This window comes from Eumetopias jubatus, unplaced genomic scaffold (assembly GCF_037043125.1).
Source record: "Eumetopias jubatus isolate StellerSeaLion01/CBP00866 unplaced genomic scaffold, mEumJub1_p1.0 scaffold_4, whole genome shotgun sequence".
NCBI lineage: Eukaryota > Metazoa > Chordata > Mammalia > Carnivora > Otariidae > Eumetopias > Eumetopias jubatus.
The window spans coordinates 155,891,246-155,908,366 of record NW_028274810.1 but is presented as its reverse complement, the minus strand read 5'-3'; the positions used below and the strand labels follow the sequence as shown (position 1 = coordinate 155,908,366).

At 35.5% G+C, this 17,121-nt stretch overlaps 2 protein-coding genes and 1 pseudogene across 6 annotated transcripts in view; 1 reads left to right on the top strand and 2 right to left on the bottom strand.

The window, feature by feature from the left end:
• WWP1 (WW domain containing E3 ubiquitin protein ligase 1) overlaps positions 1-10,080 on the top strand; it is a 107,896-nt gene extending 97,816 nt beyond the window's left edge. For all 4 annotated transcript variants that reach the window (XM_028113068.2, XM_088022792.1, XM_028113074.2 and 1 more), the window contains 4 exons: positions 869-973; positions 3,914-4,010; positions 4,448-4,520; positions 9,398-10,080. In XM_028113068.2, the coding sequence (XP_027968869.1) occupies positions 869-973; positions 3,914-4,010; positions 4,448-4,520; positions 9,398-9,497 (375 nt within the window). In that variant the 3' untranslated portion in view covers positions 9,498-10,080. The remainder of the gene's footprint in view (positions 1-868; positions 974-3,913; positions 4,011-4,447; positions 4,521-9,397) is intronic.
• LOC114216934 (U6 spliceosomal RNA) lies at positions 8,317-8,416 on the bottom strand (annotated as a pseudogene).
• A 4,803-nt stretch (positions 10,081-14,883) lies between the features above and the next one.
• RMDN1 (regulator of microtubule dynamics 1) overlaps positions 14,884-17,121 on the bottom strand; it is a 49,375-nt gene continuing 47,137 nt past the window's right edge. Inside the window, exons 9-10 of one of the 2 annotated variants that reach the window (XM_028113104.1) lie at positions 16,236-16,369; positions 14,884-15,781 (exon numbers count right to left, since the gene is read on the bottom strand). In XM_028113104.1, coding sequence (XP_027968905.1) covers positions 15,731-15,781; positions 16,236-16,369 — 185 coding nt within the window. In that variant the 3' untranslated portion in view covers positions 14,884-15,730. Of the gene's footprint in view, positions 15,782-16,235; positions 16,370-17,121 lie in introns of those variants that run through there. The other variant, XR_003610792.1, reaches the window with a different exon arrangement.

Here is a 17,121-nt window from a genome sequence, read left to right as displayed (position 1 = left end):
GGCACCCACAACAATGTGGGTGAATCTCATAAATATTGTGTTGATGGGGGGAGGCAGAGGGTGAAGACAACAGAAAAGATTGTTGATCATGTACCATATATATGAATGACATTCTCAAAAATTTAATGTGATGATATCATTAATCATGTAGAGCCAAAGATGAAGATGGTGTTTTTTACTGCAAAAAAGGGACCTAAAGGGAATATTCTACATCTTACATCTTGATTGTGGTGGTGGTTACATAGGTGTATATATATCTGTCAAAACTCATCTAATTCTATACTTAAAACACCTGCATGTTATTGCATATAAATTGCAGCTCAAAGTTAATTAATGAGAAAGGAAATAAGTATCAGACTATCTCATTATGCCAAAAATAGCTTTCATCCCATATGTAATACCCTGGGCTTATTTGAAAATTTCACATAGAATATTTTATTCCCAAAGCCTGGGAAAATTAATAACAGGAATTAGTATATTTTTAACTTTAAATAGAGAAGATAGCATTAGATTAAAAAGAAAAAAAAACCAGAAATTTATGTTTGAAACCTAACAATTTGGACACCTAATTTGGGATATATTTTTAGTAAGAGATTCTTTTAGCATAGCTAATGTTTTTCTTGAAGAATAGTAACTCCAAATGCTTTCAGTTTGAGTTCAGTAAATATAAAAGATAAAGTACCAAAGAATGCTTATTCTAAATTGCTACAAATTTTGTTGGATCTGCTTACTGTGATCATTAGTTGTCATGCACCTAGCTGTTCACATAATTAGGCAGTTGCATAGGTATTCATTGGCAAATCTGAGTCATATAGTTATTCTCTTCACTAAGTCTGTACTGTGACCTGCTACTGTGCTCATTTCCCAGGTTATGTTGTGTGGCATGCAGGAGGTTGACTTGGCAGATTGGCAGAGAAATACTGTGTATCGACATTATACAAGAAACAGCAAGCAAATCATTTGGTTTTGGCAGGTATTTGCTTTTATTTTGAAACAAAGGTTCAAAGAATGTTTTCTCATGAGACAGTGGTTTAAAAAACAGTTCATTTTCAAAATTGAAACTGCCTTTGGATGGTTTTTAGTCTTTAATTATAAATCAGAAGTTGAATATGTAAACATTTATTAAGGGAGTTTCCATTGCTTATTTTGATTGTTTTCCCAAATGGGAGAATGAATGACAGAATCTTCTTTAGGTAGTAGTTTAATGGTAATACTTGTAGGTACAGCATATTGTTTCTAGTAGTATCAAGATACTCTATAAATTCTACTTAATTCTAGAAGTTAAATGAGGAAGTAGGTTTTCTTTGTTTTTTGTTTGTTTGTTTAAGCAAGCTCCATGCCCAACATGGAGCCCAGTGTGGGGCTTAACCTCACGACCCTGAGATCAAGGCCTGGGCTGAGATCAAGAGTTGGACTCTTAACCTTCTGAGCCACCCAGGTGTCCCAGTAGTATGTTTTTTTAGTGAGAAAGTCAATGCAGATACTTAATTCCTCTGAAGGCGATAATATGCTAGGGAATTAGAATAATCTAGAGGATAATGCCCAAGAATGACTTCCTTTTCTTTTTTCTCTCCCTTACTCCCTTTCTTGTGTTGGTATTTTAGCTTAAGCTATATAATAGAGTGGTCTCATCCAAGTCCTGCATGCTAATCTTGAAGCACATTTTACTGGAGTTTGCATTATGTGTGTTTGAGAATTTAAAATCTCTAGGCCATAGGGATATTCTTCACAAAAATCCAGTAATTGAGACTCATTTGAGCAATTCAGTGACTGCACTTCTGATTTACGTATGCTGAACTTTCATTTTCAAGTGAAAACTAAGCCTGTTTATTACTAGAGAAAGACTTTCCAGAAGTGAATCTTTTCATAAGGATATGTCATTTATTTATTAATACTTTAAAGAAATGTAGACACTTCTGCAAATTTATCTTATATACTTCAACATATGCAAAATGGCACATACTAATTTTTTGCACCATTATTGGCATACTAAACAGACTCCAAATTCCTAAATGTCCATTGGGAGGGGACTGAGTAAATAAATTATAATACACCTGTTCTGTAATTGTGTACCTTGTAATCATTCTTTTTTAATGCAAATTAACAAAAATATTGGAGAATGAGATGTTTCAGTATAATTTTAAAGGGAAAAGGAACATGTGTATAATGTGCTATTTGGTTAAAAGGAAAATTTATATTCTGTATATTCTAAGTGTATGCTGGTACAGCTGACCCTTGACCAACAAGGGTTTGAACTGTGCCAGTCTACTTATATGTCAATTTTTTTACAGCACTGTACTGTAAATGTATTTTCCTTATGATTTTCTTAGTAACTTTACCTTATTTTATTGTAAGAATATAGTATATACTATGTATACAAAATATGTGTTGTTTATGTTATCAGTAAGGCTTCTGGTCAACAATAGGCCATTAGTTAAATTTTGGGGAGTCAAAAGTTGTATGTGGATTTCCCTGAGATTCCAACTGCACGCAGGGTCAGCTCCTCCAGCCCCTGCGTTGTTCAAGGGTCAAGTGTCTGTGAATAAAAGGTTGAGAAAAAACTGGCTGTGAGGTGTGAAAACTCTTGATACTGTACTTTTTACTACCTTTCAATTCTACATTGTGTGCTGTATCTATTACCTATTATAAAAAATAAACAAGGAGCAACTGGCTGGCTTAGTCAGTAGAGCATGTGACTCTTGATCTCAGGGTCATGAGTTCAAGCCCCACGTTGGGCATAGAGCTTACAAAAAAATAATAGTAATGAATAAAAAATTAAAAAGTAGGAATAAATCCATTTTCAGGCCTACAATATATGAATTGCATCACATACAGAATATATGCAGGTGTCTGCAGTCTTCCTTTCTAGGCTCTTTACTAGCTTTTTCACTCCCTCATGATCCCTGACTTTCCCTTTGGACATCTGTATCTGTGTACCTGAGGAGCTTGAGCTTAGAGTCATGTAAATCCAAGTGATGAGGAAATGGGTTGGTTTATGCCAGATGTGCTAATAAGCTCTGTTTCTTGTGTCTTGATGAAATGTGTACCTCAGCACAGTTCTATACAGAAATGTTTTTGATTAGCACTTTTTGTCTTATCCTTAAATTATATTTTTGTTTACTTTTTATAAATTTTTTTAAGATACACTTCTACTCAGACTGCCCTGTACGTTCACTTGCCTTCTGTACCACCAATTCAAATCTATATTCCACCACATTACACATTTTATTTATGTCCCTCTTTGAAAAGGTAGTAAATGTACCAAGTCTTTTAACAAAATGCATAGTTCAAGTTTTCAAGTACAGAGAATCCAAAGAGTTGAGAAAATAGTATTTAGTGGGAGAAAATGCCACAAACTATCGAGAATGGACGATTGGGAAGTGTTTATTTGTTTTTGGTAGCTTATAGGAGAGAAGGGTAGTTGACTCAGGTCAGGATAACTGGGTTAGAGCTCGACGGAACCTGAGTTCAGATGTTCTGCCACTTATTAGCAGTTTGAGAAAGACAATTTCTAGGCCTCTGTTTGCTTGTATATACAGTAGGGATGCTAATGATAGTATCTATCTGCAGGTATTATTGTAAGTGCTAAACACACACAAAGCATATAGCACAGGCCTTGGCAGGAGCCCTAAATAGGTGATAGCTGTAATACTGTAGCTGATCAACATCTGTTACCTTTTAGTGGTATGACCTTTTGAAGCCTCCCATTTTCTTCTCCGTAAGATGGATGTAATAATAGTGGCTAACCAGTGGTATACTTGTGAGGATTAACTGAAGATTCATAGTGTACTTAACATATGCCTAACCTTAATAAATTCTTGAAGAAATTTAAGAATAATTTAAGTGTCCACTGTTTTAAGTACTAGAGATAATTTAGTATTGATATTAAAGTAAATTTGATTTTGTTACACAGTTTGTGAAGGAGACAGACAATGAAGTAAGGATGCGACTATTACAGTTTGTCACTGGAACCTGCCGTTTACCTCTAGGAGGATTTGCTGAGCTCATGGGTAAATGCAGTTTTACTGCAGTTTCTCTGTAGATAATTTTATGATAATAATGGCCTTTAGACACACAACAGACTTGAATCTAAGGATTATTCTTCTGTGCTTTGTATAGGGTATCTACCAGAAGAAAGACTAATTAATGGTTAATATCAAGTACATTTGTAAGACAAAAATGGAAGCTGCTTACATTGGTTGGCCATTGCTTTGCTCCTTAGGGTGATTGTGAAGGGAGCAAAATTTTTTAGAGCTACTTCTCTGTCCAGATTTAATTCTTATGGCTGGATTTCTGCAGCAATAAGAAGCTTCTCTAGGCAGAAGTGATTTACATTGTATTCTGTATTAGTCATAGGACTGTGTGACAATGTTCTGTTATATAATTAGTTGTCAAAACCAAAAAGTTTAAAGAATGAGATAAATTTTGTCTTATTTTCCTGGTTTAGGAAGTAATGGGCCTCAAAAATTTTGCATTGAAAAAGTTGGCAAAGACACCTGGTTACCAAGAAGCCACACGTGGTAAGTTCAAGAATCCTAAATAGGAAGGTGAAGGCCAGAGAATCTTTTTTTAATATGTAAGATCCAGGATAAGTTCTTACTCATTAAAGTAGCTAGAATTTCAGTTTTTAGAACAGACTAATATGGCACCCTAACTTTGGAATGATTTCTACTTCGTTACTATACTAAGAAATGTATTCATTGATTAAACAATTATTTAGAATAACCACTATGCATAAACTAAGACTGAAGTGCTCCCTGCCTTTTATGTAGTTTGCACTCCACTGGGGGAAAGGAACACAAATGACAAACAAGTCAACTATTTGAATACTATGAAGGTCCTTCAAAGGAAATAAAGAGGGTGCTGTAAAAAAGAACTAGAGGGAACCTCCTAGATCGTGTGGTCAGGGAGATTTCTCAGAAAGGATAGTGTTTGAGTTTGATAAAAAGCATGCTGCAGGAAGAAACAGGAAAAGTGCATTCCAAAGACCTTAAAGTAAGAAATCGTTTTTCAAGGAAATGAAAGATGACTGGTGTGACTGGCAGTTAGTCAATGAGGGGAGACAGGGATAAAAAGAATTTGGAAATGTAGGCAGGGGTTAAATTATGTAGAGCCTTGTAGGCTATTATAAGGACTTAGATTTCACTCTAAGGGCAATTAGAAGCTTTTGAAGAGTCTTAAATAGAAACTAATGAGATTCAGGAAAAATCACTCTAGCAACAGAGGAGGGAGGAATTAGATTCAAGACTGAAGGCAGGGAGATTAGTTAACAGAATTGTTAGAGTCATCCAGGCAAAAGATGATAGCTTAGGAGGTACATGGTTCTTTCAGGAGGTCAGAACTATTTTCATACTAAGCAGTAATTTGCCTTTTTATTGTTTTGATACTTGCACTTACAGTGCAAAAGCAACGGTGGGTAAAACTGCTGGTGCCTCAGCAAAAATCAAGGCAGTGGCACCAAAATGCTGTCTCCATTCTTCAATACCGCACACCTGCAGTTCAAAGCAAAGCCCGGGGGGGGGAGGGCGGCAGCCAATTTCTTTAAAATTGTTCTTTATGAAGCAGTAAAAAAATTATTAAATCTTGATGCTTGAGTATGTATCTTTTTAATATTCTGTAAGACGAAATGGGAAGCCTGCATAAAGTACTTACACACACACCAGAGGAATTGTGGTTGTCTGGAGGGGAAAGCCAGCAGTTGAGTTGAAAGCTGAACCAGCTTGCCTTTTTAATGGAACGCTGTTTTTACTTGAAAGCATGACTGACAGACAAACTGTTTACTTGCAGGCATTTTCTTGAAAAGTAATGAAGTAAGCTTATCACTTCAAGGAAAACAGCTGACAGCATTTGCTGGCAATGATGAAAGTTGAGGTTTCGGGTAAAAATTCAAATTTGGGAAAGTTTGTATGTACCAACCACCATGAGCTTGAAAGCCCAAAACTTTTCTGATGAAATTGGTGGTATTTAACCAATGCAATTTTTTTTCTATTACATAATTAACTGTGTCAACATTTGGAAATACTTTGTAACTTGGTGAACCATTATTTCCAAATGACCAGTGCATGTTACAAAATCATGCATGGGTAAAAGATCTATTCAGAGCACAAGATAAACCACTGGGTTTTATAAGAAGGTAGAAGAAGTTCCTTGATTTCAGAACTCCTATTATGTGTTACCTTGTCAAACTTAATACAATATGTATTTAAGAATAATAGCCACAGTTACCTGAAAAAAATGACTAGAGTACATGTTTTCTAACTGCGTATCTGTGTGGGAACAGATTTTCCTATACTTAATACAGTGCAACAAAATAAATGCACACATAAAGTGTGAAAAGGGATCATAACCAAAAAAATTCGAGAACACCAGCCTAGATTAGATTGATAAACGAGAGAGACTGTTGAGGCAGGGGAGGGGTTCATAGCCAAAGGAGATAGTTCTTCAAGAAAGATGAAAAGAACTGGGATGCTGAGTACGAGCTAAGAAATTGGCCTTTGATAAAAACAGGAACACTTCCTTTGTTGTAATAGGAGAGGAAGAAAGGTTTGATGTAAACTATAGAGTTATCACTGTAGGCTTCTGTTTTTCTCAAAGTATAAGGTGAGGTCACTGGCTAAGAATGAAGAAAGTAAAAACTTCTGAAGAGAAAGAAAGCTGTCAGAATAGCCAAGTATTTACTAGCAAAATATGGCTGAGAATGCTGCACAATATTGGATTGCCTACTTGGATCTTTATAAAGTGACACTGTCTGTCTAGTTGTAGGATTCTCCTCTCCAGTAATTTTCAGCTGTTAAGGTCTGAGGAATGAAAAACTAGAAGGCTGAATTCATTCAGTGTTTGAGTTTTGATTAGTAAGTTCAAAAGAGGGAGGGGCAGGGATGTAAAAGTATTTGCCAAGGTAGTGGTTATAAGCCTGGGCTGTGGATTAAGTACAAAGTAAAAATAGGAAGAATCTGAGGACAGGCTAGGATGGTGAGAAAGTGATGGGCTAAAAGGTTGCCATTTTAATTGAAGGAAGCTGGAAAGAGAATAGAGTTTTTTAATTAAAAATTTCCTTTACTGGTGATGATAGGGTTCACGGTGTTATCTTGAAGTCAGGAACTGGAGTAGAGGTACAGGTCACTGAAGATGAGAACTGGAAGGCCATGCATGGCTGTTGCATATCATCCAAGTGAATGAGAGGAGGACATGAACCAGGTGTCAAGAGCTTTCAGTGAATGAAAGGAATATGACCAAGAAGTCAACAGAGGGTAGCAAAAAGTTCAGGAAGAAGGTTGCATAGCTAGATTGTGCCTCAGAGGAGAGAAGTTTTGTTGATTGGCTGCAGGGGAAATGGTATGTTTCAGACTAGCTGGATTTTTAGCTAAGGCAAGAGAGGAGTTATTCAGACTGTAGAAAACTTCAAGTCATAAAATAGAAGTTTGGAAGAATGGAGTATCTGAGGTAGAAGACAGGGAAGAGGTAGGGATTTAATTCAGATCAGTGAAATACAGTTGATGATCCAGAGACACTTGAGTTTTTAGTAGTGACTAAAGTAAGCAGTGCTACAGTCTATGGTGAAAGTTGTCTTGCTAATTCTCAGATGGAGTTGTGCTGTCATCTCCAATGTTTTGCTTTTTGAGGTGGTGACTTTGAGAGCCAGGGTTCCTCAGGCTATATACAGTGGTACAGCAAGCCAACAGGGTACTGTTCCCTTAGTCCATTGGAAAGGTATTAGTGTCTTCCCTTTATATAGACAGAAAGTAAAGTAGCAAATTTGACTGAAAGCTGGAACTGAAACAAAAGCTAAACTAAAACCTAGAACAGTATTCTGATATTCCACACAGTAAATACTCAGAGATGAATAGATTTTAGTACGTCTCCATCCTTTGGCTAATGTCTTAAAACAGAACCCTGTTTTGGATGTTTTCAAATAATCTACTTTTTTATGTAGTTCAACTCAGCATTTACTAAATGGGTTAGGAGAGTAGGGAATACTGCCCCTCATGGGTTTTAGAACCTAATGGAAGAAACCAATCATAATACAGAGTAAAGTAAATGCCAAAATAGAAATAACTTATGGAAAGGAGAATTAAGTCTATATAAGATGCTCAAGGAAAATTCTTGGATGGAAGGAAGTAAGTTGTAGCATTTGGACTGATTCTTAGTGAGAAAAGGTATTCCACATTATGAGAGAGTAGAACATGTCGTAAGACAGAAAAGTGTGTGGTATGCTTGGAGAACATTAAATAAGTTGATAGGGGGCTATACCAAACAACATGGGAGGCTTCCTTCCCCCACACCTTCAATCCATAGGCCTTAGAGGCAGCAAAGATTAAGAATTTTTTTTTAATGGAACACTTCACGTGTCCTCCTGGGGCAGGGGCCATGCTAATCTCTATTCCAATTTTAGTATATGTGCTGCCAAAGCAAGCGCAGCAAAGGTTTTTTTAAACTGGCATGTCTTTTGAGGAAAGTATCCCAGTGATAGAAGGCTAGAGATTCAGTAGAAAGAATGACAGAATTTGACAAGGCTTTATATGAAAGATGTAAGAACTAGAAAGTGACAGAGGTGAACTGCTATCAGTGTACTTTGAAGCATGAAGTGGGAGGGGAGAAGGTACATGGTCTGCTTAATTGCTACCATTTAATATATTTAACTTTTCATACAAAGAAAATAAAATGGTCTGAGAAGAACACCATTTTAATTGGCTGCCTTGTTTCAAAAGGCTCTTAGCAGGTTTCCTGACTCTTACACAGGAGGTGGGGCAAGGGCAGATGGGATGGGGTGGTCAGAGGGAACCTGGATAATCTAAAACTTTCCATATAAGAAAATGAAAATACAGAACAGTTTTAACTACATTAGAGCTATTTTACTAGACACTTAAGAGTGGGGACTGGACCCCCCCCAACACCCCGCCAACCCCCATCCAGTTGAACTCAGCACAGGGAATTCTTTGAGTCTGGCAGGAATGAAAAGACAAAAGTATATATTTATTGGTGCTCTCTACCCCAGAATGTAAGTTCTATGAGGACAGGGACTGTAGTTTTTCCTCACTTTATCACTAGCTTCCAGAAAAATACCTAATAGATTCTTAATAACTGGTAAGTGAATAAAAGAAATGGACTCTTAAAAACCCAAGAGAAAGTTAGGGGGACTTGTGACAACTTGTAATTCCAGTTTTCTCTGGGAAATGTTAAAATATTTTTATGAGTAAGTCTTCATTTCAGTAGCTTGCCATAAGAAGTCTGTATATGTTAATATTAAGTAATAGTGAATTGTTATAATACTTCTGGCAAAATTTTTATATCTTCCTCTATCCATTTAGTTTTTCAAATGTGCTTTAAGAAATATTTTATTAGAAATCTTCTTAGAGTTTGTTTTATTGAAAACACATCTGTTTCTGTTTTTCTTCAGTTTTAATCGCTTGGATCTACCACCATATAAGAGTTATGAACAACTAAAGGAAAAACTTCTTTTTGCAATAGAAGAGACAGAGGGATTTGGACAAGAATGAATGTGGCTTCTTGTCTTGGAGGAGCTCTTGCATTTAAATACCCCAGCCAAGAAAAATTGCACAGATAGTGTATATAAGCTGTTCATTCTGTACAGTGAATTTTCTGAACCTCTCAAAGTATAAATGTTTTCCGTTCTTCCACAGAAATATGCAAAACAGTTCATCCTTTTCTACTTTATTTATTGTTCCCTTGAAGTGACTGACCAGGAAAAAGATCATCCTTAAAATTTTGAAGCAAGCAAGAGACTTTATTAAAAAAGTATATATCTATATAAGCATATATGATAGTGGCTCTAGTTTTATAGAGCTCCAAGTATATTAAATATGACAGCCGTTCATTGAAAAAATAATCTGGATTTGCTTTACCTTGTTTCTAGTACCCAGAGGAAAAAGTACGAATTGCTTCATGATCTTCTCCCTTATGTAACACCTCTTGAGGGTGTTTAGTTGCATGGCTGTTCAGGAAGGTATTAAGGGCTTAGGCCAAATCTTACTTTGAGTATGTTAAAAAATGCTGCTGGCTTTTCTGAAGACAGGCATTTGAACCTGTCAGTTCGTTTTAAATAAATACAATAGTTGAAAATTTTCCCTCTTTGCTACATCACTAATACAGTCAAAGTAATGGATGAAACCATAATGTACGTGTAAGTCATACACTATATCCGATGCCATTTAGTTTATTCTAGAGATTGGAAAGAATTCATTAAGCAGCAAAGAGGTTTGTTTACATGTTACTTTGGGATGCTAGGTATTTGTGGAGTTAAAAAGAATCAGGTACTTATGTACTTTTGTTTTTAAATCTGTGATGTTCTTTAAATTTAATTCATAATAAATTGATGCAGTTTGATACTTAGGAACATATAATAAGGTAATGTGAACATCTCTGCTTTTGTGTTCAGAGTTTTGGTTTTATAAAACCAGATGGACTTGAAGAGTTGTATAAGCATTTGAACACTGAAATGAAAACTATTTTCTATTTTAGTGTTCATGTATCTTCATTCCTCTTAATTTCATGAAAATTTTATGATCTGAATTATATAAGCATACTAAAGAATCTTTTGGTCCCCACCCCCCTTTTTACATAGATCATTATTTTTGTCCTAATAACTTTTTAATTTTTCATTATCAAGGGCATTTGCTGAACTTGAAGATGTATAACAAATTAAAATCTGATGTGAATGATATTAATGCTATTTTAGCAAACTGGGCTTCCTTGTTAATAACAAAAATTTCAATTTCCATTTGTATCATTTCAATATGCAGTGTAAATTTCAGGAAGTTAAAAATTTTTTTATAACCATGAACTGACATCTTACAATGTTATCTGTAACATATTTAACTGCTAAGTACATATGGAAAATACTAGTATACAATTTAATTTCCTTAAACAGTTTTTGTTTTGCCAAAATTTTATTTTTCTACATATTTAGATTGTGTTCTGCACTTCTATTCAAAGTTCATAGCAAAGATGAAATAAAGGCAGTGATCCACTATGTTGAATAGACTCTTTTCCCAAATCCTAATCTGACACTGGGCTATCTTGAAGCGTAAAGAATTAAAAACAAATACTAATGTATATGACATTATGTGATAGAGGGTGACCAGTCTTCAAAAGGGCTAAATTATGCCATAGAAAGCACCACTGCTCAATAAATTTTGCCATGACATGACAGAGGTTACTGATGAACATCATTCAGTGGAGGTGAGAATGTGAGAATACCATTTAGCAGATTTGACCGAAGACAAGAGGCTTTCAGGGTGCCGGTCCCCCCTCCTCCCTTCAGGTAAGAAATTATTATATACCAGTTGAGGCTACACAGAACCCACAGAGACCAAACCAGCTTTCTGAAGGCTGTTTTGGAGAACTCAGGGCCTTCTACCTTTCAAACCCAAGATAGAAAACCAGGCCTACAGGCAGGATTTATTATGTCTTAATTCATATACTTAAGTGGCAATGAGAAACCAAGGATGTGGGCTACCTCTCACCTTCTCTCTTTTCCCATCCTTGTCCTGTGCTGAGCTAGACAGGCTCACTATGCCTGAAACGAAGAAACAGGCAAAGAATGAGGCTCAGAGACAGATTCACATTGTTACTTCATTTCAGTGACACTCACTCACCACCACCAAACTGAGCCCAATGAATGGGTAACAGGCACTACATAATTTCTGATTTCATCAGATTTATTGTCTGTCTTCCCAGGAAAGCAGCTACAAGTGGCAGTTAAAGCTCAGAGAGTTAATAAAACCTTTTAACTTCACAGCCTTCAGTTAATCACCTGCCTTCTATCTTTAAAAACTAGATAGGGTGGTTATGTGTCAAAATACCATTAGGCAGTACGGCTTCCGTTAAAAATGACCCCTGACTGGTAAGTTCATCTGGACTTCGGGAAATCTCCAGATACTGATAATAAATCATAACTTCATGTCCCTTCTGAGTTCCCTGAGCTGTGACATGGGGAGATGATAGTTCTGGAGCTGTGTGAACACTCTGCTACACAGACGCCTGTTGTAAGGCCATCTTCTGAAATGTAAGGAGTCCTGACATTGACTTTGCTGGTCAGCTGTGGTTCCTATCTTATTAAGCCTTCTGAGTAATTACGGACTTTTTGAGTCTGAATGTTTGTTGAACCCTGGTGGATATACTGCAGAAGTCAAAAATCTTCTCATTTAAATATGTGGATGAGAGAACAAAGGTTGTCTTATAAACACTCCCCAGTTTTTTTAATGTGTTGAACTTAAAAGCCAAACTTAAGGTAAACTGTCTCAAGGAAAAAGCCCAGACTGTATCAGAGAAGCCTTCTACGTTTATGAGGCTCCTTTTTACCGACCGTATACTCCTCATCACAGACAAAACAGTTTACTGTTCTGGGCAGTGCAATGGGTCAGAACAGGGTATTTATTAAAATAATTTCATGGCCCCTGCTAAAGTAACCCACCTCTCCTATTTTTTCATCCCAATAAACTTAAGGTACAATAATGCCTAGGCACACATAGTCCAAAACAGGTTGTATGGTGAACACATGAAATGAAATAAATACCCCTCAAATAATGTAGAAGCAAAAAGGTACAACTCAAAAAGTGGCATCTCCTAAATTCCAAATTTTCTCTCCCAAATCTCGTTCAAGGAGAACATAATCAGATAATTACATTTAAAATACTTACTGATACAGTATATCCTTTATGTATTCTCTTTCATCCTCACAACTCCTAAGGTTGGTGTGTTTTTGCTTTTTCTTTGTTGTAATGATGCCTATTTTACAGATAAGTGAGTCATTTTTACAAAGTCCAGAGCTAGTTCACAGTCTATGATTAAACACTCAGTTGGGGAAATTTTGCTAGTAAGTTAACTGAGAGCTTTCACATTTTTTATAGAGTAGCCACTTTCCAAATCCAGATTTATTCTCAATCCTCGAAGTAAACATATCCACAAGGTGAGGTAATTATAATCACCAATGGGTGATTATAATTATATATATAATTATACAAACACCCATGTTTACAAGACAGACTACGACAAACTTCTGTTCACATGCATGTGGGGAAATAAGCATCTCAAACTAGCGGTTATATCTGGAACACAACAGTTAAGTAGGGACTGCACAGGAGAATAATGGGGTCCTAGGGTTTGTTCCAGAACTAATAGGTCTCACTGTGAGTGAGGAAATGCCAGCAACCAGTTTGAGACCTGGTGAATCAGACTCCTGGGAATTCAAAAGGAAGACAAAAGTGCAAACAATCAATCTTAGGAATGTACCACATCTTGGAGAAGGGAGCTAGCTATCCCTTAGTTTAAAAGGGGAAAAAAGGAAAAAAAAAAAAGATAACAGCTCTATAAATTGGATGTTGATATAACCTGTACCCAATGTGCATAGGAGTCAAAGACTGGAACAGCCTAAATGACCTTCAGTGAATGGTTAAATAAACGGGTACACTTATACAGTGAAATATAATCAACAGTACAAACGAATCAACTACTGACTATATTTAGATGGATCTCAAAGGAATGATGTCAAATGAAAAAGGCCAATTCTCAAAAGGTCACATAATCTGATTCCATTTATTTAACATTCCTGAAATTAGTGGTTACTAAGATTAGGGATAGTGGTAGGGAGGGAAAGTGGATGGGTGTGCCCTAGGGATGTATATGATTTGGTGGAACAGCTATATCTTGATTGTAGTGGCAATTAAAAAAAAAACCTACATGTGACAAAATTACATAGAACACACATACACAAGTGAGAGCATTTAGAAGTAAAATCTGAGTAAGATCTATGGGCTATACCAATTACCTGGTTTTGATAGTGTACTGTAGTTACAGGTTTACCTCTGGGACCTCTCTACCTTTTTTTCCCCAACTTCCTATGAATCTGTAATGATTTCAAAGCAAAAAAGATTTTTTAAAGCACTATAAAATATCAGAAGACAGACTCTACCCATAAAAGGCTTTATTACTGAAAGATACCTCATTTCACAAAAACTACTTCATAGAGGTTATTCTTGAACAAATTCAAACCCTTCACTTCCCATTTGATTACCTGGTACTGCTGGTAATGCAAAACACACACACATCACCAGAAAATAATGAAAGTCACTCTACAGAGAAAATTGAAAAGGAGAAATTTCAGATGGATGAAGATGCTCAGAACAGAAAAAAACTATTAACACAATATACTAATGAGGTAAGTGTAAATATAGACACCAAAAAAAAAAAATCAAATTAGAAATTCAAAAACTCAGAACTGGACAAACTACATGAAAATGTGAAATGCCTGCTGATTGAAATCAGGGAAGAAAATGGAAGAAGACAAACATCTCAAAATTGAAGACAAATTCAAAGAGCCAAGAAAATGAAACTGAGAGGTAAAAAGAAAAAACAGAAATGATAAAAAAATTAGGCAAAGAAGATTTAATATACATAGAAGTAATCAGAGTCACTGAAAATAAGATGGAACAGTATTTCTCAAAGTGGGGTAAGGCAAATCTGGTATGAGGGACAATCTAACTGGACTGGCCTCTTCAAAAAGTCAATGAATGGTGGGATTTAAAAAAAGGGAAGAACTCTTCTAGATTTTTGAAAACTAAGGCAGAAAATCAAATACAATGTATGATTGATTAAATCCTGGTTTTTAAAAGTGTAAGACATTCCTGGGACATGTGAGAAAATATGAATACAGCTGGTATTAGAAGATGATTTTTAAAAAATTACTGTTAACTTTTTGTTGTACTAATGGGTTTTTCTTTTGAAGGATGTCCTTATTCTGAGACAATGCATGCTGAGATATTTAGGGATGAAGTATGTCGTCTACAATTTCAAAAGTTTAGAAATACATATATATGAAAATATACACACATAACAGTAAAATAAAGATTAGCAATTGGAGATGAGTCCAGGACTTTCAGTTTTATTTTCGAAAATATACATGATAACAGAAACAGCCCACACCCACACAGTTCACTGTTAACATTACAATTCCCAAATCCTTTGGGGAAAACCCACCTATGCATGCACTCTTGATTTATCTAAGTGACATTCAAGATAATCCTTTTTATAAAACAGTTCTGCAGTGGTGGCATCCCAGCCTCAAGTAATACTGTCCTGCCTATTTAAAACATCTTCATTTCTATTTCAACCTTTAATTCTGTGTTCCTTTCACCATATTAGGGAAGAGAATCTGGGCTTTGTCTAGTGACAGAATCAATTCACTCGTGAGACTATGTCACATTTAAAAAAAAAAAAAAATCACTCCATTTTCCATCCTCTCCTGACAAGGTTTTTCCTTATGCAGGTTGGTTCCAAGATCCATCACTTAACTACTTTATACCAAGAACCCGCAACATCCTAACCTAATTTTCACTGCACCTTCTCTGCAAGATCTCAACTTTGCATCAGTCCAATGTGACAATGCACACCCCCAATGAAACCTCTTCCACAAAGCTTTTTCTTGATCTCCCATTCTGATATGATCCATCCTCCTTAGAAATCTTATACCCCTTTGTATTGCTGGTGTCCTAAATGTGCAGTATCTCTGCCTCTGAGCCAGGGAGAAGTTTCTACCAATCTTTTTGTAATTATTTCTTTTGTTATCTGTGAAGAAACTTAGAATATTGTATATTTAAATAAAGGAATGGAGAAAAGAGCCATAGAACAGTTACAGTTTATGTATTATCTTTGTAATCTGATGAAAAGGCAATGTTTCTTAGATATTTCATGTGCTTTCTTCTCTGAAAAATTCTCAATTCTTGTCACTGAAACCTGTAAGCAACTGAGCAGCTTCTGTCTGTATCTAAAATGGAAAAACACGTTATAAATAAATAGTACAGCATAGCTATCAACTTGCAAAGTCTATTAAGTTCATAAAGTGGGCTGTGGTTTCTAAGTGTCCCCAAAAACCAGGATAGCACATTGTAAAAATAAAACTGAACAGGGACTGGGTAAGACTCTTAGAGAATTCTTCCACATTAATACACATCGTTGGCCTTTTTAGAAATCTTATTTATCTGCCATGTATGTCAAACAGGAATAAGGGAGCAAGTAATTCATAACATCTGTTGACAGTAACTAAACACTTGCTATACAGAAATTAACAGAAATGTTAATGAGTTCAATTTGAAATGAACACTACTGTTTTCAACAATATACATTTAGACAAATTATACTTTTAAAGAAGTTCTTAATTCACCTTTAATAGTGCACCTCAGTAGAAACCTATCTGCCTTAATTTATTGGAGATACTTCACCTGTTTATCCTCCTCTGTGTGTGCTGGATAGTCCTTGGCTTTCATTAGCCAGAAGGCAGCAAGCTTTTTATTGTGTAACTTCAAATATGTCTTTCCTAAAAGAAGCAAGTTTTTGCTGTAGAAGTTTGGATCCACTGTACATAAGAAAGAAAAATTTATTTCAGATGAAACAGAACTGTTTTTATTTTTAAAGGCTGAGTTTCTTCAGTCTAAATTCTAATAATAAATTTGTGGTCAATAGAAGATTAGGCTAACTAAAATTCTCTTTTGCTCAACTATTCCAATCTCAAAAAAATATTGGTAAAGTACCATTTATTCAATGCTATGTGCTAGGCATTCTATTATATTTCTCATTTTCACACAATTTTATAAAATAGGTACTCCATTTAACAGATGAGAAACTGAGGTTCCTGATAGAATATATGCTTTATAAGGATAGGGGTTCTCTTTTTATTGTCTTTTATTCCCTGCTATATCCTAAATACCTAGAACATAACATGCACCCAATACATATATGCTGTATGAATGAATGAAATCATGATATATATGCATTTGACCTTTGAACAACCCAGTTTTGAACTGTGCAGGTCCAAATAAATGCAGTTTTTTTTTTTTCCATAAATACAGTAAGTGCTGTAATTGTATTTTCTCTTATTAACATTTTATTTTCTCTAGCTTACTGTATTGTTGGAATACAGTTTATAATACGTAGAACATACAAAATACATTTTATTTTAAACAACTGTTTGTTTTCAGTAAGCTCCAGTCAATAGTAGACTATTTAAGTAGTTAACTTTTAGGGAAGCCAAAAGTTAATTATATGCAGATTTTCAACTATGCAGGGGGTCGGGACTCCTACCCCCTCATTGTTTAAGGGTCAAGTGTA